The sequence below is a fragment of the Alosa sapidissima genome, chromosome 20, assembly GCF_018492685.1.
Source record: "Alosa sapidissima isolate fAloSap1 chromosome 20, fAloSap1.pri, whole genome shotgun sequence".
Taxonomy (NCBI): domain Eukaryota; kingdom Metazoa; phylum Chordata; class Actinopteri; order Clupeiformes; family Clupeidae; genus Alosa; species Alosa sapidissima.
The window spans coordinates 12,847,083-12,871,292 of NC_055976.1; the positions used below are offsets into that span (position 1 = coordinate 12,847,083).

At 40.0% G+C, this 24,210-nt stretch overlaps 1 protein-coding gene across 1 annotated transcript in view; it reads right to left on the reverse strand.

Moving 5' to 3' along the window:
- zgc:154054 (uncharacterized protein LOC777616 homolog) overlaps nt 1–24,210 on the reverse strand; it is a 32,414-nt gene that overhangs the window by 1,648 nt on the left and 6,556 nt on the right. The window contains exons 3-14 of the mRNA XM_042074376.1: nt 23,466–23,603; nt 22,576–22,709; nt 22,400–22,446; nt 22,118–22,231; nt 21,722–21,797; nt 20,564–20,678; nt 5,548–5,678; nt 5,301–5,408; nt 4,467–4,660; nt 2,944–3,022; nt 2,262–2,337; nt 1,399–1,511 (exon numbers count right to left, since the gene is read on the reverse strand). Of these exons, the coding sequence (XP_041930310.1) occupies nt 1,399–1,511; nt 2,262–2,337; nt 2,944–3,022; nt 4,467–4,660; nt 5,301–5,408; nt 5,548–5,678; nt 20,564–20,678; nt 21,722–21,797; nt 22,118–22,231; nt 22,400–22,446; nt 22,576–22,709; nt 23,466–23,603 (1,325 nt within the window). The remainder of the gene's footprint in view (nt 1–1,398; nt 1,512–2,261; nt 2,338–2,943; nt 3,023–4,466; nt 4,661–5,300; nt 5,409–5,547; nt 5,679–20,563; nt 20,679–21,721; nt 21,798–22,117; nt 22,232–22,399; nt 22,447–22,575; nt 22,710–23,465; nt 23,604–24,210) is intronic.

The window sequence follows — 24,210 nt, forward strand, 5'->3', positions numbered from 1 at the left end:
AATGGGAGTATTACGGGAGGCTACTTTTGTGCCGGTTCGCTACAGCTATATTGCATATTGCAGCCAATACGTCAACTGGGCTAAAAGGCATGTTAGGTTACCTTTCCTTCTCTCACTGCATTCTCAGAATCTCATCCTGTTCCTCCTATATCCAATGAATTCGGTGGATAGAAGAACTAATTTCTTCCATCTTTGCATCTTGGCTGGCTAGTCTAACTTTCCGCTTTTTCTGCGCGCTCTTGGACTTGATAGAAGCGACTACTAGTGTGTCACAACGCAAAACTGCTAACGTTGATGGGAGGTGTAGTTTTTATGCTGCATTCGCGACGTGATTCTATGGTTTGCACCAGTAATGTTTCTCGATGTTGCGGTGTATTTTGTAGACAAACATTGACATGGTTAGAAGTCATTCACACCAGTGCGTCTAAATATTTTTTTGCACTCGCATGGCATCATTTTTACTCGCATGTGCGAGTGAAATGGGCGCACTGTAGAGCCCTGCATACCATAGAAATTAGAAAGCCAGATACCCCATTGGGCTCCAGAACGTACGTAAATAGTGCCGTCATATTGGTGGGGGCAACAATCACTGGAGGGCAATGAAGAAACATGTGACTGACTGGAAATCAGACTGATTGTCGGCAAGTGTTGCCCATAGACAGTAAGGTGTTTGCCCCCAGCAATATGGCGGTTGCGTTCACGCATGCCATCTAATAGAATTCGACTTTATTCGAATTTAATATCTATGGCTCATACCACATACAGGCCCATGTGCCTACGGGGACCCGCATTCGAGTCTGACCCAGGTAATTTCCCGATCACCCCTTCTCTCTGTCCCACTCACTTCCTGTCTGCCTTCTCACTGTCCTGTCATAATAAAAGCAAAAAAGGGCCAAAAAATATACTGAAAACATTTCAAGAGGTAAAACTATTATTACACTTAACCGTCATTTAGTGATTTAGTGTTCAGCATGACTGTCTCGTAGACAGTCCATTGTAGACAGACCATTGTAGACACAAGGGATGTGCACCTCTAGGACCAGGTGGGCTCAGGAAAGACAAGAGTGAGTGTTAACCAAAGAGAGTGGGATCCTGTTATAGGAGCCGGAGACGCTCAGAAAAAGGACAAGCCCTCACTTTCCCTTTGAAGTCCTTGAACACACCTAGCAGTGGGTGGTGCACAAGGCCATGTGTGTGTGTTCCGACACACGTGTGCTCATATCTGTGCTCAATAATGGGACAGAGTGCTGATAAGGCGAGAGCAAACAGGTTTGTGTGTGTGTGTGTGAGTAAGTGAATGAAAAAGAGAGAATGAGAGGGGGAGAGAATGTATGTGTGTGTGTGTGTGTGTGTGTGTTTGTGAGGAAGAGACTAACAAAGGGAGTGTATGGCACACACCTCACTCAGCAGTACCCACACATCAGAGTCTTTGTGGACCACCAGACGCATGGCAGTCACCTCCTGTACAGCAGCGTCTAGTGTCCCCTGTGCCACCCCATTCACAAAAGAACCTGGCACCAAGAAAACAAAAGAAACAAATTATCACATTTCAAAAATCATCTGTATACAGCCATTACTCCTATAGCATCGTTAGATTTCCTGGCCTAAATGTAAAATATGTGTAATTCCCTGACTGTCACTAACTAAAAACCTGAATCTCCATGCCCTTTAATGACAGCAAAAAAACAGCCTGCTTTTGTGCTCACAACAAAAGAGCCACCACAGCAATGTTAGTTAATGTGCACACACGGATATGTCAGTGTCAGTACTATCCTGTTGCAATGACAACAACTGCATGGCAGTCAAGGTGACGGTTGCTTCTAATATATTGTGTGTGTGTAACCATACTGATTCTGAAACCACTCTTTTTGTAATGTGATATTTCCATATTCTTATCCATGGGCAGGAACAAGTAGTTCCACATACCTTCACGGCTTTGACTTACTTTGGGATCTATATATTGCATTACCTGTTTGCTGAAGGATACCTTGTACCCTAACAATATCCAGGTATTCCTCTGTATGTTTTTACTGATTCACTATGTGCTCAATATCTGGATTTGGTTTTTAGAATTGTGAAATTAGAGACACACAACAACTTCTCTATCTAGACACACACAGGTGCTTAATCATGTACAGTAAATCACATAATAGAGGAAGTTTTTGTAAAACAGGATATGAAAAGATCTGTGTTTATGCTCCAACAGAGAAAGAATGAAAGGAAATACAGAAATAATTATGAAAGCATGTATGTAAACTCACCAACGACAACAAAACCATCTGAAGAAGGCTGGTACTGAGGCAGCTCTTGCTTCTGAACCTTCTCCACCACAGAACTCTGTTAGAGAGACATACGTACAAAGCACACAGATACAGTATAACAGTAGAGAATTTGTTCTATACATTTTTCTTTTTTCACAATCAGTATCAACCAAGCAACATTATTAAACAAGTTGCCACTTTTAAGGTATGCTTTTATCAGAAAACTAGTTTTGGTATCAACTTTAAAATCATTTTGATGCCATATTTGGTCATATGAACGGCAGATATAACACACAATTCCCACTAGTCTTTCCAGGACACTATGCAGTTCTATGTCCCGGGCTAGAACACACCACAAAAATATGCAATAACAAAACATGATGACATGAGGCATCCATAAATACACATGGTCATACCACACTAATGTTTTCTGAAATAACTGAGAAAGAGTTTTTAGATTAGATTAGATTAGATTAGATTAGATTCAACTTTATGGACCGGAAATTTTTCAAATTAAATCTATAACAGCTATAATTGTATGCCTTCAAATATCTCTCTCTCTTAATTCAACGTTGCTCTATTAGCACGACTGTAGGTACAGTGATGTCAAGGCACAAATGAAAACAGCGTACAATAACAATGGCAATGGGGGGGGGGGTGAATCTCTCTCTCTAACACTTACATTTCTGGGCTGGACCTCCACTGTGGTGTTGTTGAACCTGTCTCCATTCGTCTCAATGTTGCCACTCCGGAAAAGGTACCTAGAGTATAGGGACAGAAAGGTGCCCATATGGGAATAAACAGTACCTGGTATTAAAATCAGATAACACAACTAGGACCCTTTCAACAAGGTAAACAAAAACAATGCTTGAACGTTCTATTTGGGCCCCAATCTACTTCCTCTGCATTAAGATAACATATGGAATGTTAAAACGGAAGTCTTGTGGGGCCAACTATGATGCTGATAATGGAACTCTCTTGAAAGGGTCCATATAAGGCAACCTCAAAAACAAAGAAGTACAGACAGAGAGAAAAAAAGACCACTGGAGATAGAAGTGAATTTTTATGCAAGTCAACTCTCGATTGTATTTTTGATTGGTTGTCTGATTTTCAGTCTCGGGACAGAATGTAACTCTGAATATCTTGTTTATTGTGAATAATTTATCATCTGGAATTCAAAACCCCCGGAAATAGCAGAAATGTCAATGTTCACAATAATAACACCGATTGGGCCAATATCTGTATGTATCTTTTTAAAACATGAAAATGGTGATGAATTGCAAGGGGGTTGACGACTTTCACAACCCACTATTACCATTGAGGTAACTTAAGCAATAAGCCCCGAGAGGCCATGGGTTACACTGATTTTACAACAGCTAAGGGGGGGTTGTTAGGCACGACACGCAAGCGGAGTACCTAAAACACCCCTTAGCTGTTGTAAAATCAGTGTAACCTACGGACTCGAGTGGCTTATTGCTTTTCGAAAATGTTTACTACATATCTAGATAGATAGATAGATAGATACTTTATTGATCCCCAGGGGAAATTCAAGATATCTGACAAGATTTCATAAAACAAAAGGCACAGCAATGAGAAATGTAGCGCTCTAGAATCTTTGCCGGAACTATCAGGCATCAATTGTATGATTCATCGTTTATAATTCCTTCTCTGTTGTTACTCAATTTACTTATCTCTCGACCACACAACTATCAACTTTCCAATGACTGTATTAATTATTATAACCTAAAACATGGTATCTATTGATCTTGAGAAACGTTATTTTTTTAACTGGAAATAAATATATTTAAGCAATAAGCCCCCAGAGGCTGTTACACTGAATTTACAACACCTAGGGGCGTTGCTAGGTAGCACAACTTCGAATTAGGCCATGTTGACCATTACCCTTGCAAAGCAGAGAGAGAGAGAGATAGGAGAGGAAGACAAACTAATACTTTTCAGATAATGTACAACGATAAGTGACGATAGCCTTACAGCAGGTCCTGATGATATCAGTGAAAGAAACCAGATCAGTTTACTAGGTCATTCCTACATCACATGCACATTGCTGTTAGCGTACCTCCCTCCACACATGATACAATTGAGTCACATGGCTGCCCACTTTTTCTCTCTCTCTCTCTCTCTCTAAACTGGACGCATGTGTAGCACAGCGTGTCGGGCATACGTGTACGGTAGAGCCTCACCCACCCCTGCACTCTCTGCGGCTTGTGGAAGCGAATGAGGACGAAGTCCTGGGATACGGGCGTGAGGCCCCAGAAGAAGTCCTGTCCTCGGTAGGCCCTCTCCAGCGTGTGGCTCTGGTAGTGCTTCAGGCTGCTGCTCAGCTCTGCCTGGGGGTTTTCATGCGGCGTAAACAGCGGCTGCTTCCCAAAGTCCTTATCCTTGTAACAGGGCAATGAGGGCATACAAACATGACTATGAATGTGTGTGTGTCTGTGTGTGTGCATTTATGTAAGCGATACAGTATGTGTGTGTATGTCTGTTTTTTTTTTTTGCATTTGTGTGTGATCAACATAAGTTAGGTTGTGTTTGTGTGTGTGTTTCCATGTGAAATACATGTAAAGCATGTGTGGGTTTGAGTGAGAATATGTAAAGCATGTGTGGGTTTGAGTGAGAATATGTAAAATGTGTGGGATTGTGTCTACGGCTGTATGTGTGGGGGTGGGTGGGTTTGGTGTGTATGAATGTGAGTGCATCTCTGTGTGTGTGTGTGTGTGTGTGTGTGTATGAATGTGAGTGCATCTGTGTGTGTGTGTGTGTGTGTGTGAGTGGGTGTGGTCTGTATAAATGTGAGTGCCTCTGTGTGAGGATGCATGTACTGTGAGTGATCTTGGGTGTGTATGGGTGACAGTGTGATGAGGCTTTGGTTGTGCGTGTAGGAAGGCGGGTGGAGGGGGAATGGGGTGTTACACAACAGACACTCCCCAGCATGATTGCCTTGAGTGCGCAAATTTTTGCACTTCCAGAAAACTGCTCATCAGCTATATGGGTGGATTACTCATGCCTAGCAGTTCCACTTACTTTTAGATTTTGGATCTTCCCTGGAAGAGAAGAGTGAAGTCCAACATGCTGAAACAATGATGGCTTATGCCTCCTCTTCATTTTGTTTTTCTCTGTGTTGCAGTGGGCCTCAAGGAAGGAAAGCATATCAAGTCCCCTCAGTTAAATACAATACAACAATAGCAAGTCCCATAAAGGAATTAACTTTCAACAGACAAAGTTCAACTTTATTTTGAGTAACTGAAAAAATGACTTTGTTCATACTCACTGCGTCCTTTTCAGGGTTGCAAACTTTAACCCACAGAATGTGATCCAAGAGCCAGTCTATTGGCTTGTCTTTATGGAACATCAGGAAGAATTCCACTATCATTGGTAAATCAGAGGCCCTAAACAATTTCCCTAGAATATACACAATATACAAATACCGATGTAAAGAGGTAGTTCAAATCAAAGGTTGAATTTTGCAGACAGCAAATCAGTACAGCAAGTCACAGGTACTTGTGCAGCAGGTGTACACACACACACACACACACACACACACACACACGTTGATATATGTGTCTGGGAACGTATGGTGTTTAAACACCTGCTGTTTAAGCCACACAAATGTAATTTAACATCCTTTCACCTACTGCCCCAGCGGTCAATACAGATTCATTATAAAAAAAGTCAAAATTCTATACATGGTGTCTGCTTACTTCATCTGACCAACACCCAAGACGCGTTTTGTGAGCATGTGTGTGTGCATGCATGCGAGTGACTGATCTGTATGTGTATAACTAAACTCTCTTTTGAATGTGTATTTGTGTGTGTGTGTGTGTGTGTGTGTGTGTGTGTAACTAAGCTCTCTATTGAAAACAACACTACATCTAGTGTAAAATGCCAGGGAAATATTTGTATCTGCTGGAAGCAATGTTACTAAACACACACTGCCAGACACCATAACCGGACACTGTGACTCGTCACTGGCAATGTTTCATTATGAAACCCTCAAGTCAGAAAGTCAAAAAGTCTCTAAAACAGCGCAAAATGCACTAATGTGAGAACGGCAAGTAAGAGAACAAGCAGTGATGGGCAAAATGTAGTGAGCAAAGCTACAAGCTACTCTATAAGCTACTTCTAAAAGGAGAAATCCAGCAATTTTTCATATAGATCTCAGTTTCTCAAGGTCATGAGTACTGTCGGTACGGGGAAAAAAACAAAAACATTCAGTTTTACTTAGCTCTAGTTGCCTAGCTCGAACAATTACACCGTGTTCCAAATTATTATGCATTGGATTTAAGTGTCATTGTTTTTCAATTAAACTCATGGATAGTATTGTGTCTCAGTATGGAATGTTTTTTGTGCCAAAATTAAATAAATAAATGAAATATGAAATCAATAAATGAAATATGAAATACATAAATAAGATTAAATGTAAAAACCATATATACATTGACATTGACATTTACAATCCATATGCACGGTCTTGCAATGTGCCATGAAATAAATAAATAGTTCTACGTCAGTCACCCATCAAGGCGGGATCTAGCCGCTGATTGGTTGCTGCCTGAAAAAAAAAAAAACTTTGTGAGCATGACTGGCTGATCAGAATAAAGTCATTGATAGAAGCTAAAAGCTAGTGCTACTGCTAACAGCCATAACCTAGGCATTTTCATTCAGAAAGATTGTGTGTTCTATGTTGCTAACTCTTGGCTGTGAGTTATCAGGACGTAAAAGCATAGCATCTAGTGCTGTCAAAAATCCTTGTCGGCTGCTGAGTTATACCCTCATATTGAGAACTAAAAAGTCTCTGGAAAGTTGTGGACACTGCTTGGGCAATGTAGCAAGCTGGCACTGACACTTACATAATAAGAGTTCATGGCATGGGCATTTCAAGCTTTATTGTTTATGTATCATATAACAAATGAGGTGAATTCAGCTCAAGTGAAGTTAACTGGGACGTCTGGGCACCCTACTATAAATAGAAGCAATAGCAAAGTCGTTTGCCTTAGATAGAAGTTCGCTTTCTGTAGATGTCGATAACTAGCTAACGCTTGTGCTAACTGTTAGCTAGCTCTAGATGTGCACATAGCATGTATTATCAACCCCCTGAGACACAGCAAACAGACCCATCAAATGACCGAACGCTTTCACACCTGATATCTTCCCAAAAGTATGAATTTAGAATGAAATCCTTGTTGTTGTATGTTTCGTGAGTTATGATACAAGTCTGAGCTATCTCCTTAGTCCAGTGTGGTTCACAGGTAGCAAGCCAGTACAGTCTGACTCAGAGCTGGGTCATTCCACGTCAGTTCAACCAGGGCCCACGCACTTAGGTCTCAAAAAATTCTGAAAAAATTACCAGGTGTACCTATGTTACCCAGGAGACACACTGTAAAATTACTCTTATGTAAGATCAATACTTTCCAAGATACAGCCAGTTTTACAGGGGGAAGGGGGTGTAGATTTTGTTTGCCCTCTTTTTTTTTTTCAAAGTTCACAAGCCCACAGCGCAAGAACTAGACCATGTAGGAGGCTCAAATTTTGCATGCTGGTACATAAATAGGAATAGTATGTAGCAAAATAGTCACGTTTGGTCTGGATAATCCTGCATGGTCATAGCTGTCCCTCAAAGTTGATACAAATTTTATTGGAGTTTTTGGCTGGGCTCTGTTTAAGCCTTCAGAAGACATATTTGCACTCAAATAGAAACAGTCTCACAAAAAGCAATAAACAGAAAATAAATCCCTTCAGGGTCAGAACAGCAGACCTCACAAGTATGAAAAATCATTTTGGTTATCATTTTCAGAGCACCCAAACACCTTGTGGGAATATACAAAGATGTTTTTCTTTATTCTCCATGATCCCTTCTTTTTGAAAACACCAATTTGACTTGTCTTATGCAAATCTTTCTTTTTTATTTTCCACCCTGAACATGGGCAAAATGCCCCATTGACATCAATATGTTTTATATAGAGTCACCACACTGCCATCTGTGGTTGTATAGAGTAACCTGTGGTAGCTCTGTACAAAACATATTGATGTCAATGGTGCATTTTGCCCATGTTCAGGGTGGAAAGTGAAAAAGAAAGATTTGTGTTTGTGTGCTCTGAAAATGAGAACCAAAATGATTTTTTAGATTTGTAAGGTCTGCTGTTCAGACCCTGAAGGGATTTATTTTCTGTTCATTGTTTTTTGTGAGAGTGTTTCTACTTATCTCTGTAAGGAAAATAAATCAAGAGCCTATGTTGAGTACAAATATGTCTTCTGAAGGCTTTAACAGAGCCCAGACAAAAACTCCAATAAAATTTGTATCAACTTTGAGGGACAGCTATGACCATGCAGGATTATCCAGACCAAATGTGACGATTTTGCTACATACTATTCCTATTTATGTACCAGCATATCATATCAATATACATATTCACGTAAAACATGTTATGACTCTTAATGTAAGTGTAAATAATAAAACACTTTGGTTTACAATATTTTGCCTTTGTAGCCACATTGTGTTTATATGCAGAAGGAAAAAAATATATTAATTTGCACGATAGCACTAATAACACCTTTATATGATCTATAAAATACCAATATTTGAGTTAGTAATCACTCCAACAAACCTTGTATGCTTTCAAGTTCATGTTAAAGGAATTATCCGGAGTAAAATGCACTTTTTTTTTTTTTAAAAACGGCGACGAAATTGTGAATTTTTTGCCTTTGCCATAATGTACAACGTAACGCATGCGCTATGTGCGCACACTCACAGTTATATATTAAAAAAAAATGCATTGACCATGGTGACAAGAAGTCCTCCCGGAGTTGTGCCTTTTATCATTACTTTCAGTTACAATAACTTCGTACACAGAGGAAATAAGCGAACAGCTACATGCAAGGTGCGTGGCACCAGGATAAATTATGCCTATTTAACAACGTCTGATTTCATCAGGCATCTCCAAACGCACCCAGATAGGTCAGTCACTTAGGCCTAGCATATACACGGGTTTCCCGTTTACCAACATAACTAGATGCGCGCGCAGCCGTGAGGCAGAAGACGCTTGGTGGCCGTCCACAACGTTATAAACTTAACCTAAATAGTTGGCTGCTGTAAGCTACAATCGGATTTTATTGTATACCCCTGTTGTCTCAATGATAATAACATCTAATTTCAGACTATATTTCAAAGTTTGCCGTTCATTTGCATTATTAATGTAACATCGTATTTTGTCATTTTTGGCGAAGACATGCATTCTCTAACCATCGTGATTTCAAATTGGTGCAGTTTTCAGCACAAAAACTCATTTTATTCTTTTGCTTTTTTGCATTGCTCTATGCTGTTCTATGGTGCTTTCTGCCTCTTGGTTGCGCACGCATGTTTTTGTGTTGCATAGAAATCCATGTATATCTTCACAGGTGACAAGCTAACCATCGCAAAGTGTTGTGCTAATGCTGGGAACAGCAGGGATGGGCAAAAATACATCAGAATGTATTTCAAAATAAAATACCTATCATTTTTAATATATCAAAATAAACTACAAAATATTATGTATCAAAATAAAATACTGTATTTTTGTATTTAGAAAATAGCCTACTCAAAATACTTTTCAAGGAAGTATAGGAAGCACTGCAAAAAAAGCGTTTTTTATCCCAAACATTTAGCCTATTAAAACTATATAGTAAAAAACAATACAATTTGGCCCCTGTCGTACCGTATGCAAGTTCATGTAGTGTGATCAGAATTAGGAATAATTCAAGAATTTACATTTACATTGTCATCTAGCTGATGCTTATCCAAATGACTGACAGAGCTTTCAATTAACCACATTATAATCAATAGGCCAAAATCATAATTGTGTATCTGTGCCGAAATTTGTAATTCAAGTCCAGTGCAGAACTGAATAAGAAAATCACACGGCTACTTGAGGTTGGATATTGAGGCACGTCAAGTCTCTCACATACTGGAAGTTCCAGTATGTGAGAGACTTGACGTGCCTCAATATCCAACCTCAAGTATGCAGCTAATAAGGAAATAGAATTGTTATTTAATTAAACAAGGTGAACTTCTCCCCACTGTGGAATACAGAAAAGGATGCTACAAAGAAGGGAATTCCAACACACCCAACACCTTATCTATTGAGGTCATTGTGGTTGAGATATCTGACAGTTTTCTGTTGAAGATTGGCATGGAGACAATGGGACATGGTTGCCTTTGTCAGTGTCCTTATGTGAACTTGCAGAGGTAAACTTGCTTGTCTTTACTTGCGTACGACTTCACACCAGTGCTTCAGACCAGAGCTGATGGTTCAGCAATAGCCGTCACTGAAAAGCTGTAAGTGTTGTTGAACACAGCTGTTCTCACATTAGCTGATTGCGATAAACATAAACCATTGTTGCCTAATTACCAATTATTCATTACACCTGTGTGTAGTATCTACTTTTTTTGTGTTTTTCACATATAGTATTTTGCCGTATTTTTAAAATACAAAAATACACACCAATAAAGTATTTTGATACGAAATACAGAGCCATTTCCTTCAACCCAATGAAATACAAATGACAAAATACTATTTTGCATTTGAAATACATATTACATGTTTCAAAAATACTACCCATCCCTAGGAACAGGCAGATTACATCTTTATAGTCGGCCATATGATGACATTAATACTGTATTTCACCAGTTAGGGCACCAAAATGGCAAGCAGCTGCACTGTGTAGCCTATCTTGAGTTTTGGGTTAAAATATACAGGTAGTGGGCTCTCTGTTGATTTTAAGGAGTAGGCTTAAGCCTAAAGTTACAGCATTTCTATCACAATTGACCAGACTTTGACCTTTTGTCTTCTTTTAACAAAATTCTGGCTATGATTGTTCCTTGTATTGCATCATGAGCCATCACTGCGCCTATTGCATTCTACTGTTGTTAGCCTTAAGCTTGGCTCAGTCATTATGTTATACCACATCACCCTCTATTAGAAGTGCAATGAGCTGCACTGAGCATAATAAACTGCATTTAGAATTCCAAATCCATATTTCTAGATATTTTGGTAAAAGTAACTTAAAAGTAATACAATAGTAGTGTAATGCCTTACAATTCAGAGACAGTAATATTATAATGTAATGAATTACTTTGAAATGTCAGTTATAAGTAATACATAATACATTACGATTTTGAAGAAACTTGCCCAACACTGGCAAGCATTAGCATCTTAACCAATATATACATTGCTATTGGACAAAAAAAAATCTAAAAGTTATCTGTATTATTATAATTTGCATAATTTATTATGCAATACTTTTCTATATGTATTTAACATCAATAAGAAAAATACCATTACAAAAAAAAACACAAAGTTGGGTAACTTACGTAGCCATTAGATCCTTTAGGAAAGGTAAGCTTACTTCCAAGTGGCATATTCTGCCTATATATTAAACCAGCCTTTCAGGGAAGTTAGCAAGTATGTATGGCTATGTATGGGGGCAGCCATGGCCTACTGGTTAGCACTTCGGACCTGTAACCGGAGGGTTGCTGGTTCGAACCCCGACCAGTAGGCACGGCTGAAGTGCCCTTGAGCAAGGCACCTAACCCTCCCCGAGCACCGCTGTTGATGCAGGCATGCAATCCCAGCTCACTGCGCTGGGATTAGTGTGTGCTTCACCTCACTCACTGTGTGTACACTGTGTGCTGTGTGTTTCACTAATTCACGGATTGGGATAAATGCAGAGACCAAATTTCCCTCACGGATCAAAAGAGTATATATACTTGTACTTATACTTAACAGTGCTAGGATATGCTCATATATCTTTGTGCTAAGCTAGTTAGGATAATGATTGCTAGTGAAAGTTGGCTTCCACAAAAACTTAACATTGACATGGGAAATGACATGGGAAAGTAGATAAAACACACACACAAATCATTTCCTTACCATTTATCACGATAGTCATGCATTATTGAAGGAGTTTGAACTCCATTTAAAATATCTGAATTCATAGCTAACCTAGGCTAAGTTGCTAGCGAATGCTAATGTTAGCCTTTAAGCCAACAATCTGACTCCATTACTGTAACAGTAGGCTATTTACAATTTACAAACCGAATTTCGATAAATTGCAACTACACCTTACCTCTGAATAGCTTTGCCTCCTCTTCCACAAATATTATTCCATCCTGCACATGTGTTTTCTCACACCAAGCCAAAGATCGCAATCTTTGACCAAGCTCCTCACTGAAAGTTGCTCCATTCCTTGGTGAGTGAGATGAACTAAGTTAAGGGGAAAAATAACGGTTGCTCCCGTCCCGAATCTCCTCCCCCAACAACTTTTGAGTGACAGGCCATGTACTTTTTGTACCCTTAGATACAAATATGGTCCCTTTGTGAAAAGGTACATTAATGATCCAGGAACTGTACATATTAGTACTTTAGGGGCTCAATTTTGTTCCCTTTAAAGTACAGGGTCAAAAGTTGTACCTAAAAGAACAAAAATGTACCCCAACCGTACCGCTATTTTTGAGAGAGTGGTTTAGTTCTTGCGCTGTGGGCTTGTGAACTTTGACAAAAAAAAGAGGCCGAACAAAATCTACACCCCCCTCCCCCTGTGAAACTGGCTGTATCTTGGAAAGTATTGATCTTACATAAGAGTAATTTTACAGTGCGTCTCCTGGGTAACATGGTACACCTGGTAATTTTTTCAGAATTTTTTGAGACCTAAGTGCGTCGGCCCTGGTTGAATTGACGTGGAATGACCCAGCTGGATCACTTCGTGTTATTTCAGGCAGCAATCAGTGGTTAGGTCCCGCCTTGATGGGTGACTGACGTATTTATATATTTCATACACATTGCATGACCGTGCATATGGAATGTAAATGTAAATGTCAATGTATATATGTTTTTTACATTTAATCTTTTATTTATTTCACATTTTATTTATTTAACTTTTTATTTATTTTTTTCAACTTTTAATTATTTATTTCATATTTCATTTATTTATTTAATTTTGTCACAAAAAAACATTCCATATCTCAGGACTCTTTGGATCATTGAAATCAATCTCAGGGGCCGTTTATACGAGAACGATTGCGAAGGAAGACGACAAAATATTTTATCATTAGTGCCTTTCGTTTACACGGCGACCCCGCCATCGGGGCTTGAAGACGCAAAAATCTGAAGACTCTTTCCAGAGTGTAGAGTTTTGAAGACGACCCGGGTTGCGTCTCCGTCTAAACGGCTAAACCAAAGATCCTTCTCTGGCTAAACTGTTAAATTAGAATGTCTGCGCGTGACGTACCGGGGTTCTATCACACCACCACCCAGCGGTCTGGAATGCATATCCAATCGAATATCACATAGAGCATCACAGTCCCGCCCCTCCTCCGAGAGAGCTTAGTTTCCGGAAGTAAATTTCCCATTCATTTCTCCCATTGACGTTTTGGAAAAATCCGTATCTAAAGAGTTTTAGAGCATGTCTTAGGCTAATCCGCTACGGAGTAACTCATAAGCATACAACATATCATTTCGAGTGAAAAAACGAAGAGAAAGTCCAAAAAAAGTCAAAGGTACAAGACTGTGTACATATTTTCATTTCCGAGCGAAGGAACTACTCATCCCATAAACCACCACGCCTCACTGAATAATATATAAGCAATGCACGAACCAGCGCGAAATCATTTCCAACCGGCGACAGCAGGCGAACCCTTTCCTCCAAACACTGATTTTTATATAGTGAATGTGCAGTTAATAGCAGTTATTTCAGGAGTAATCGTGCAAATAATAGTGTTTTGGTATTGAATGTTATATTTACCATCGTGTATTTTATATGGTGTGTGTGTGTGAAAGCGGTTAACGTTAACGTTAGCAACATTGTGCAATGCTTCCTATCTGACTGCCATCCTGATGCATGGACTGGTGCATGGTCTGCTCTTGGACCACCATATTCAGTTTGCTGTGAATTATTACACAAAATGTTCATTAAATGTACGAAGAAGTATTTCTAGGTTAATGATTAATGATACGACTCGTACAGTATGAAGGCTACAGTAGCCTAGCTAATGTTAACTAGCATTACCAACCTCCCTGCAAAACTCACCACACAACTTTGTAGATCTTGTCCCTCATGCTGGCCCTTACAAAAACCACAAGCTAACCCTCTGACACACAACAGTCAATAATGTGACTCGATTTAAAGTGGTTTTCACCCCTTTGGACACTCTTGATTTCGTCCTTGAAACAGTGAAATATTTACGGGGGCATGGACGGTTTGCTAACCATTTTACTGTAGTGTCTAGCTGCTAGCCGGTGGTAGCATCCAGCTTGCATGTGCTATCAGCTAGCTAGCTAGTTCAAAAGTTTAAGTACTAAATGAGGATATACAGGGCTTTTTATGCCTCGACTAAGTTGATGTTTCCTATAAACAACAATTCATGTTCATAGAAACAACAAGGTCACTAAAACATTATATTTCATACCTGTGTTGCAGCATGTAGGCTAATGCTAGCAGCATTATAATGACTATTATAATGTCTGAAAGGCAATAATTTTCGCTGATAAAGTTTCAAACTATGATCATAACGGCCTTTCCACCAATCAGAGGCATCATGTGGGATTGTTCAGGATTGTGGGTAATGAAGTACTTATCCAAGACATCGCGATTAAAAGTTTATTTCAAAATTTATTTCAAAACAAGGTTAGTGCCCCTTGAATTTTCGCCCTCTATATGACCATATACAATCGCTTAGTACAGCCGTAGCTGGTTTTGAGTCTACCATGTGCAGTTAAGTTTTTATGGCTTATACCTGAATTGTCAATGGAGAAATTGCTTTGAATTCTTACTTCCGAAAACTCCTGTGGGCGGGACTGTGATGCTCTATACTCTTGCGTCTTCATATAAACATAGATTTCCAAGTACACCTCGCTGCAGCCTGCGGGAAGGCGGGGCTTGACATCAAGCCCAGCCCACATCCAAGTCAGCCATGTTTTTTTGTATTACGTCACGCAGTTTAAAATTGCTGGCGGCGAGAGGGAGGCAGTAGGCAGAGACAGGATTTGCAACGAGACTAAACGAGCTGCTACATTCTATAAACCAGCAACTTACTGCAAAACACGTTTTATTGTGTAATTCAACACGTAAACTGTGGATTCAAACCAGTACAACAACTCGCAACAGCACCAACGTTTCCATAAGAACGCCGTTGTCACACTACTCGTTCGTCAGATAGGAACTACTCGTAACACCCCCAATTATCACCACTTTTGTTCAGATATTCTAAAACAACGATGTTTTTTAACACTTCAAAATAACATTTGCTAAATTAACCTGACATTTTTCAGTAGCCATAGGTGTGTAGATTTGAACAAAATCTGGTTTGTTTGTTAACGGGAGCATTTACTGCCTGAAATATCCGATTTTGTTTACCACGCTCGGAGTTATAGTGCTGGCCTGATGGGTCGCCTATTTACACCGTTTCAACAGCACATGAACGGTTAGACCGAGAATTCTCGTCGTGAAATTAAAATTCCACTGGAGCTCCAAGCGGTTGTGTACACGCAGCCTTACAACACTGTCTACAGCTCTTTGAGTCACGGTAAAATGTCATTTTTGGTACATAGCTAATTTAGATACACCTATGGTGTGGGTGGTTGCGTTTCTTTAGGAGTCTGCCGTCTTGGTTTGTATAGAAATTGATATTAAGTGACACATACATGCAAGACGGTGGAAATACGGGACCGACGGTAATATGGGGAGTTCCGATAGCTAGCTGGCTAGCTAGCCAGCAAAGTTAACCACCCAGATGGCAAGAGGCTGGCGGCGGCCCACCAGTTTCGCTGCCGCCGGTGGACCGCTGAGTTTTTGCACATCAGTTCTACCGCTGGGCTGGGCCGACAAGTAGCCTATCTACCGGTGGTCCGATATCTGCTTGCTATCTGGGCAGTAGCCTATATTTGAGATGAGGATATGTCTAGCTTGATCTAACCGGTTAACGTTACACAATGCATGCTTCTGGTTCACCTGTTGTTAATAAAGCAAAATCACCCCTTGTAGGCTACATTTGGTTGTAATGGAGAATTCTTGCTGTTAAATTGATAGTCCATGATAATGAAACAACACACCATTCTACTTTTGAGGGCTAAATTAAATGAAATATGGCTCATTTTCCATTTTGTAGAAATCTAGGGTATTTCTGTATGTATTCTGATGTCTTCATCTGTGTTACTTTTGTGTGTAGTAGAGACGTGGAGAGGTGCATGCCTTTGTTTCACTCCCTAGTTCTAATCTTTAGGCGCCTGTGTGGCTACATAGGATTTACCATCAGAAAGGTCAGACTGCCATATTGCATACAGTTGTTCATGGCCTTAGTGATAGCATGGACAGAATAAGATATCACCTTGTTATTCTGTTTTCAGGGCTAGTACTTTTCCATCTTCCTATTATTTTTGAGCTATGGCTGGTACCTTCCACGTTGGCATGATTTACGATGATATGATTTTAGTATAACAGGCTTTGTCTCAGGTTTGGACTTCGAGACGGATCGAGGAAGCGACTCGGGGAGCATCTTATGCCAAGACGCTCAACAGCAGCCCGCTTCTACTAACTACCACACCTGTTAGACTCTGTGCAGTTTTACTGTTTGAGACTTAGCCTGTGCTCAGTTAGTGAGTGTTGTACTATCTACAATAAATTATTTTGATCACCGATCCTGATCCAGCAGTCAAGCTTTATTGACCATCTTCAATACAGACATCAGAACTAAAACACAATGCAAAACGATCGTGAATCCAACATTTGGTGCCGTGACCTGGATGTTCCTAAACATTGGCCTGTATGACCTTCCTGCTGGTACACAGGCCTAAGGCACAGTTATGTACAATAATATGGAATATGGCAGACCTTTCTGATGGTAAATCCTATGTGTAGCCACACAGGCGCCTAAAGATTAGAACTAGGGAGTGAAACAAAGGCATGCACCTCTCCACGTCTCTACTACACACATTACACATTATGACCAATGGTATTACTGTTTAAAAACCGGAAATCGAATGAACGAAAAAGTACACGAACCCAATTACAGTAAATAGCCTAGGCATACATGAAAAAAAAAAAAAAAAAAAAAAAATCACTGTTGCATGAAATGTCATTTGTGTTTAGCCTACATCATCAGTTTCTATCATCTAATATGAAACAATATACTATATAATTAGCTACCGGGCAGCGGCTGTCGGTAGTAAAGCCAAAGCGTATGGGGAGTGACATAGGCAAAGAAAACATGGCTGAGTTGGATGTGGGCGGGGCTTGATGTCAAGCCTCACCTTCCCGCAGGCTGCAGCGAGATGCTCCTAGATTTCCCCCTGAGAATGCTCGTCTAAACGCGAATAAAAAAAATGAAGACGAGACGCCACTTCTGCGTCTTCTCTTTTCATCGTCACCGTATAAACGTAGCCTCAGACACCTGTGATAATTAGTTTGCTAGGTGTGCCCAATCAAAAGAAAACTACTTAAGAAGGATGTTCCACATTATTAAGCATGCCACAGGTTTCATACAATATGGGAAAGAAAAAGGATCTCTCTGCTGCTGAAAAGAGTGAAATTGTGCACTACCTTGGAGAAGGTATGAAAACATTGGATATTTCCCGAAAACCTACTTGTGATCATCATACTGTGAAGAAATGTATCACTGATTCAGAGCACAGGTGGGTTCATACAAACAAAGGCATAATAAGGAAGGTTTCTGCCAAACAAATTCATAGGATTTTGAAAATTGCCATTGCAAAGCAGCAAATAGGTATTTGAAGCCGCTGGTGCCTCTGGAGTCCCGCAAACCTCACGGTGTAGGATCCTCAAGATGTTTGCAAGTGTGCATAAACCTACTATTCGGCCACCCAACAATGCTCACAAACAGAAACGGTTGCACTGGGCTCAGGAATACATGAAGACTAATTTTCAAACAAACAGTTTTGTTTACGGATGAGCTGTGCAACCCTATGGTCCAGATCAGTGGTTCTCAAACTTTTTTGAGCAAACGCCCACTCTGACCTTACTTTGATCCTCTCCCACACACACACACACAATTAAAAAAAAAAAAAAAAAAACTACACCCCTGGGTAGGTTATAGGCCACACAAACTCATGCTATATTGCCTAAATAAAAAAAATTCTGTGCTGTTTTGGTTTCTTCTGGAGTTATAAGAAAATGTCCCTATGAGCCTATTTTATTATTACAGTTTTTTTTCAGTCGCTAACAAGCGTTTGTCTAACCAGTTGTCACATTTTCAAAACTCTATACACAATTAGCACAGCATCAGTATTTTGTGGCCATATTCACACATTTAATGTCGTTTTCACACAATATGCAGTCAGTGAACACATTTCCACAATGCTTACATTTTCTTAACAGACAAGCTATACCTCCCAACAAAGAAATTTGGTGTAAAAACGGTGGATAGCATGTTTTGCATGCAAATACCTGTAAAACTGAAACATAAAAGTCTATGCAGTTTTTGTAATGTCAACAATAGCCAGTATTTTGAAACCTGGTGTACTTTGATTAATTGACTGCATGTACCTTGTGAAGTGAAATCAAGTGTTATTCTTTGACAGAATAATTTCATTTTGAGTCAGATTTCCAGTGTTTTGGTAAAGTTAGTGTGTGCAGAGAAAGATGTGTTATTATATATTTAACAAAATGTTTTTGAGAAGAAAATGATCCATTTGGCCAATTGTGTTTTGTAGGTGTGAGTCTGTGTTAAGAGTTTAGAAAAAGTATCTGAAGTATGGGTAAGCACTTGTTAGCGATTGAAAAAAAAACTGTAAGCAGATTTAGCCCACTGTTAGAAGCAATAGGAGACTGGTTGGGTAAAAAAAAAAAAAAAAACTCACATCAGCATTAGTTGTAATGATTTTTTTTTTTTTTTTAAATCAATAGGAACATTAAATGTTACTATAGAGATGACGATAGCTGAGGCTGGGGGACGTGAGTCCGGGCGTGTGCAGGCCCGAACTGCACTGTATGACCACTGAGCATAGATAAACAGTAAAATGTAGCCGGGACGGTAGTAAAAAAAAAAAAAAAAAAAAACCTCTCATGTTCCCAGCGCCCCCCTAGGTTGTACAAACGCCCCCGTTGAGAAACCCTAGTCCAGATGGATGGAGTAATGGATGGTTAGTGAATGGCCACCATGTCCCAACAAGGCTGAGACGTCAGCAAGGAGGTGGCGGAGTCATGTTTTGGGCCGGAATCATGGGGAGAGAGCTGGTAGGCCCCTTTAGGGTCCCTGACGGAGTAAAAATTACCTCGGAAAGTATGTAGAGTTTCTGACTGACTTTCTTGCGTGGTACAAAAAGAAGAACCGTGCCTTCCGTAGCAAAATCATCTTTATACATGACAATGCACCATCTCATGCTGTAAAGAATACCTCTGGGTCATTGGCTGCTATGGGCATAAACGGCAGAAACTCATGGTGTGGCCCCCATCTTCCCCTGACCTTATTGAGAACCTTTGGAGCATCATCAAGCAAAAGATCTGAGGGCAGGGGCGGACTGGCAATCTGGACATTCTGGAAAAGTCCAGAACCAGTGCCAGTCCAGAAAGAGCCTGGCTCAATATAGCCTACTTTGTCAGCCAAGTAGACAGCCAGTGTCTAGGTCTCCAAAGTATCCATCAGTAGCCTATGTCTACGCTATCAGTTATCACTGTTAATAAAAAAAACTAGCAACATGTGTGCCATCGCGTATTCAATAGCAGGATATGCACAAGGGACAATGGAAAGGCTACAGTGACACCAAGGTTGCCAACTCACACAGTTGACAAATGTCTCTCTACCTCACGTATATTTGCCTATTTTCCTGTCAACCTTTCATCTTTGCTTCCTTCGCCTTTTTCTTTTTTTTTTAATTAAGCTGATCAGTGTCTGCTGTCTGTGCATGTGTGATGGCATACAGTTTGGAGAAAACACACACATTTGGCATGCCCTTGCTATTATAGTCTACAATTAATGTGGAACATGGGCTATAACTAAAGGGAAATGCACCTCCGTTCAGCGTCACCAAAAGTGTTCAGGTTTTTTTGTCCTTGCGCAAAACAGACAAGTTGTTGTCTCATTATTGAATGACAAAGAATGAGTTGCATTGTCTACACGATTACTACCACAACTACCATTTTGCCCATTACTGACAACAAGTTTAGAACAAAAGAGAGAATATATGAGATTATGGTGCCAGACAGCACTGAATATTAGCTGGAAGTGGAAGTGAACGGGAGAGAACAGAGTTGGCCATAAGAGAAATGGAGCTGGGTGGAAGCGAACAGGAGAGCACACTGACCTATGAAGCCCAGTTGAGAGAACTCCAGGTAGAGCCACTGCTGTGACGACAACCCCGTAGCAAACGTCTTCATTGCATCAGAGTAGCCCAGCTTTGCCACAATGTCATCCTCCATCTGATTACACAAACAAACAGAGCCAGATACAAACATGCAAATATCAGTAGACATTCACCATCAAGCATGCACAGTCACACAGGCAAGGCAGATAAACATTTAAAAATGATTTAAGTCGGTAGATCTGTCATTAATGATTTGCAAACGTTTATCATTGTGCTGCAAACTACATGAAAGTTAGACATTCACAAAACACCTCCAGAGAACCAGTGCATGGGTCCTCTCACCTCTGCAGCCTATCAGAACCAGTGCATGGGTCCTTTCACCTCTGCAGCCTATCAGTGCTTTCCTGCTAGTGTAGTAAAGCGACAACGGTTTCGCTCACTGTCGTTTGTCAACAACAATTTGCGATTAAAATATAAAAAAAATAAACGTTATTCGCTGCCAAGACACGTCTTCAAATGTGTTTAAAGAGAAACTAGGAAGTTTAATGGGTTCCTTCGGCCCATTCTTCCCACGTTTCATGGGAATTCGGCTGGGCCAGTACAAGCTGGAGATTCACATTTGTTACTCAGGATTCCGTCATGTCATAGGCTACGCCTAGACAGTTAACAGTAATATCAGTAATGTCCCTGCACATTTAGGGAGCAACGCAACTTTTAAATTCTATGAAACTTGAAACTGAATTATTTCTCTTTCTCCATTGACTACAGTTCATAATTTTTCTGAATATAGGTCCCATAGTTCAGCTGAGCGAAATTTAAAATAGATTGACACAGGGGCGCCAGAGCTCTTACAGTTGGAACAAATCAGTTAGTTAGCCTAAGCCATGTCAGTCACTCATACTACCATATTTTGTCTATAAGCAAAATATAGGTAACTGTTTAGATCAGAGGGGTTTTTTTTATAATAAAAAACACAAACCACAAACCGTGATACATACTGAAATGTGGGCATATTGTACCGTTGCATCCCTAGTGTCTACGCAGCAAGGCTGGGATTGTGCTGGGATGACCACATGTAAATAGGGTGGCGCTGATGAGGGAGATAGGGAGACTCTAATCTTTGGTTAATCATTGATGATACTGAATCAGCTTCCTTACCTGAACATAAAAGGTTCCCTTTGGCTGTGCGTACATCATGAGAAAGCTGAAATCCAAATTCTGCTTAGTTCTCCACCTAGGAACAAAAACAAACAAACCTGACATTACCTGACACACACACACACACATTTTTTCTTCTTTCTCTTAATTACCTCTACCAATGATGTCTTATTGATGGGGGGGGGGGGGTGTATTCCAAAGGAAAAAAAACAGAATAATGTTGTAAATAAATCATGTAAAAATAAATTTGCGTTAAAGTACCAAATTTACCAGTGGCAGAATTGTGAGACCCCCCACCCCCCAAAAAATAATAAAAAATTCTGTTAAGGAATCGCATTGAATTCACTTTTGCTTCCTGTGCATTATATATGTAATGTAAGTGCAGCAGCTTCTTACTTCACTCTGTCTATGGAGTCCCCAAAGGTGGTCTTAAGCACAGAGAAGTCCGGATAGAAACTGGCAGGTGGGGAGACAACTTCCACGAGCCCAGCATGGACATCCTCTGGGAAACTGTTGAGAGATTTAAACAGGTGTTAAATACATATAAAGCACACTCCTAACACACTTACTTACACACGTTGTGTGTCGTGTCGCACCCACACAAGTAAGTGATTTTTCATGCTGTATAAGGGTGTCAACAGTACATTGATAACACATTCAAAACGACAAAACACTTACTTTTTTTGTATCACATCAGCCACACCCCTGACAAATTGTTGGTCTGACTGTGGGACACACACACACACACACACACACACACTACATGTAATATTCAGAGGTGATGAAGAGACTGAAACAGATGTGAAATGTTGAAATTCTGCATTACTTTGCCGCAGGCACGTGCCGTTAGTTACCTCAGCCACAAAAACGATGATGACCATGTCACCCTTCTGCTGGGGTGAAAGGTCATAGAGGAGAGAAGCTACGGTGTTCACCAGGTAACTCTGTTTCTGTCTGCGGACTGTTGGGATACCCAACACCAGTGACACTGTAACACAACACGAGAGAGAGAGAGAGAAAGAGAGATGTTTGATAAGACACACAATTCTGAAAGTTACGATTTGATTTCATTTCATTCAACAACTGATCAAATTTCCGGTCCATGATCTTGGGTGAAATGGATAGTTTAAGGCGCTGGCTTGGTCGTCTTTTAGCCTACAGAGCCAGGACAACTTTTTGGAGAACATACACTGATCTCACAGTTAGAGGACTGTGTCGAGCAATTTGTATGATTGCCAAACACTTTCAAAATACTTTTAGCCTAATGTAAGAGCTATGTATACATGTTTGTCTCTCTCTGTCTCTCTCTCTCCAAGTCATAGGATCATTGTATATAACTTACAAATCATGTAATAATTATGAGTAATTTAATGACTGTTTCATATAAGGTCTGCACATTTTCGGCAGATGTCTTTCAGTTGAATACGTAGTCTTCTTTAGCATCGACCTTTGTGTGGAGGTCCTACTTTCACCATATCTGCAGTTTAGGGTAAGGGTTATCTATCTCTACACAGACCTCAGTATAAGGAACAGGCACCACCCTACATCTGACTTACAGTACAGCACACCGTTTCAGATAGTGGAGCCATGTCAAGCCAGATACAGAAAGCTATAAATTACTTAATGTGTAATATATTATACTGGAGAGGAAATAATTCTGGTGTTTTGAAATAACATAAATGATAATCAGTATTATTATTGCTAATATTGTTATTGCTGTTGGTGGTGCTGTAATTGCACTGACCTCCAGAACGACCCTTTCCCAAGAACACATTTGGCACAAGGCCATTCTTTTGTTCTTGTAGGTGTGGCAGATAAAAAAGGGTGTTGGCGTTAATGGCAACACAGCTCGACGCATTCACATCTTCTTTTATCTCCTTATCTACAAGAAAAAAGTTGAGTGGCAAGAAAAATAGTTAGAGGATGCAAAACAAACTGTATGCATTTGTATGGAATTTGAGAGATGTAACAATGAGAGGCATGTTTGTCAAGCAAAGCAAAGTTTTTTTTTTCATTCATAAGAGGTTAGGAAGGGACACCGATTGGGGGGGGGGGGGGGTTGGGCAGTTACAATTACACTCTTTCTATATGAAAGCTCCAAATGTTCCAAAGGCAAGTCTCGCCCCCTTAAGCAATGAAACCACCGTACAACCAACAACTCCCCTTGAAACCTCATGTCAACAGAGGCGGACAGAGTACACAGCTTCATTACTTGAGTAAAAGTACAGATAACCTTTGCTAAATTTTACTCAAGTACAAGTAAAAGTACAACAGTCAGATGTCTACTTAAGTAAAAGTACTGAAGTACTTGTTTTTAAAAGTATTTGAGTATCAAGAGTACAAGAGTAGCCTACATTTTCTAAATATTGCATTACTACTGCCACAGTGCTTACATTTATGTACAGAAACGTCCTAACTAGAGTTATGAAAAATGTTAATACCTTGGAGAATGTAAAATGAATTGGAAGTAAAATCAAGTCATTTTCATC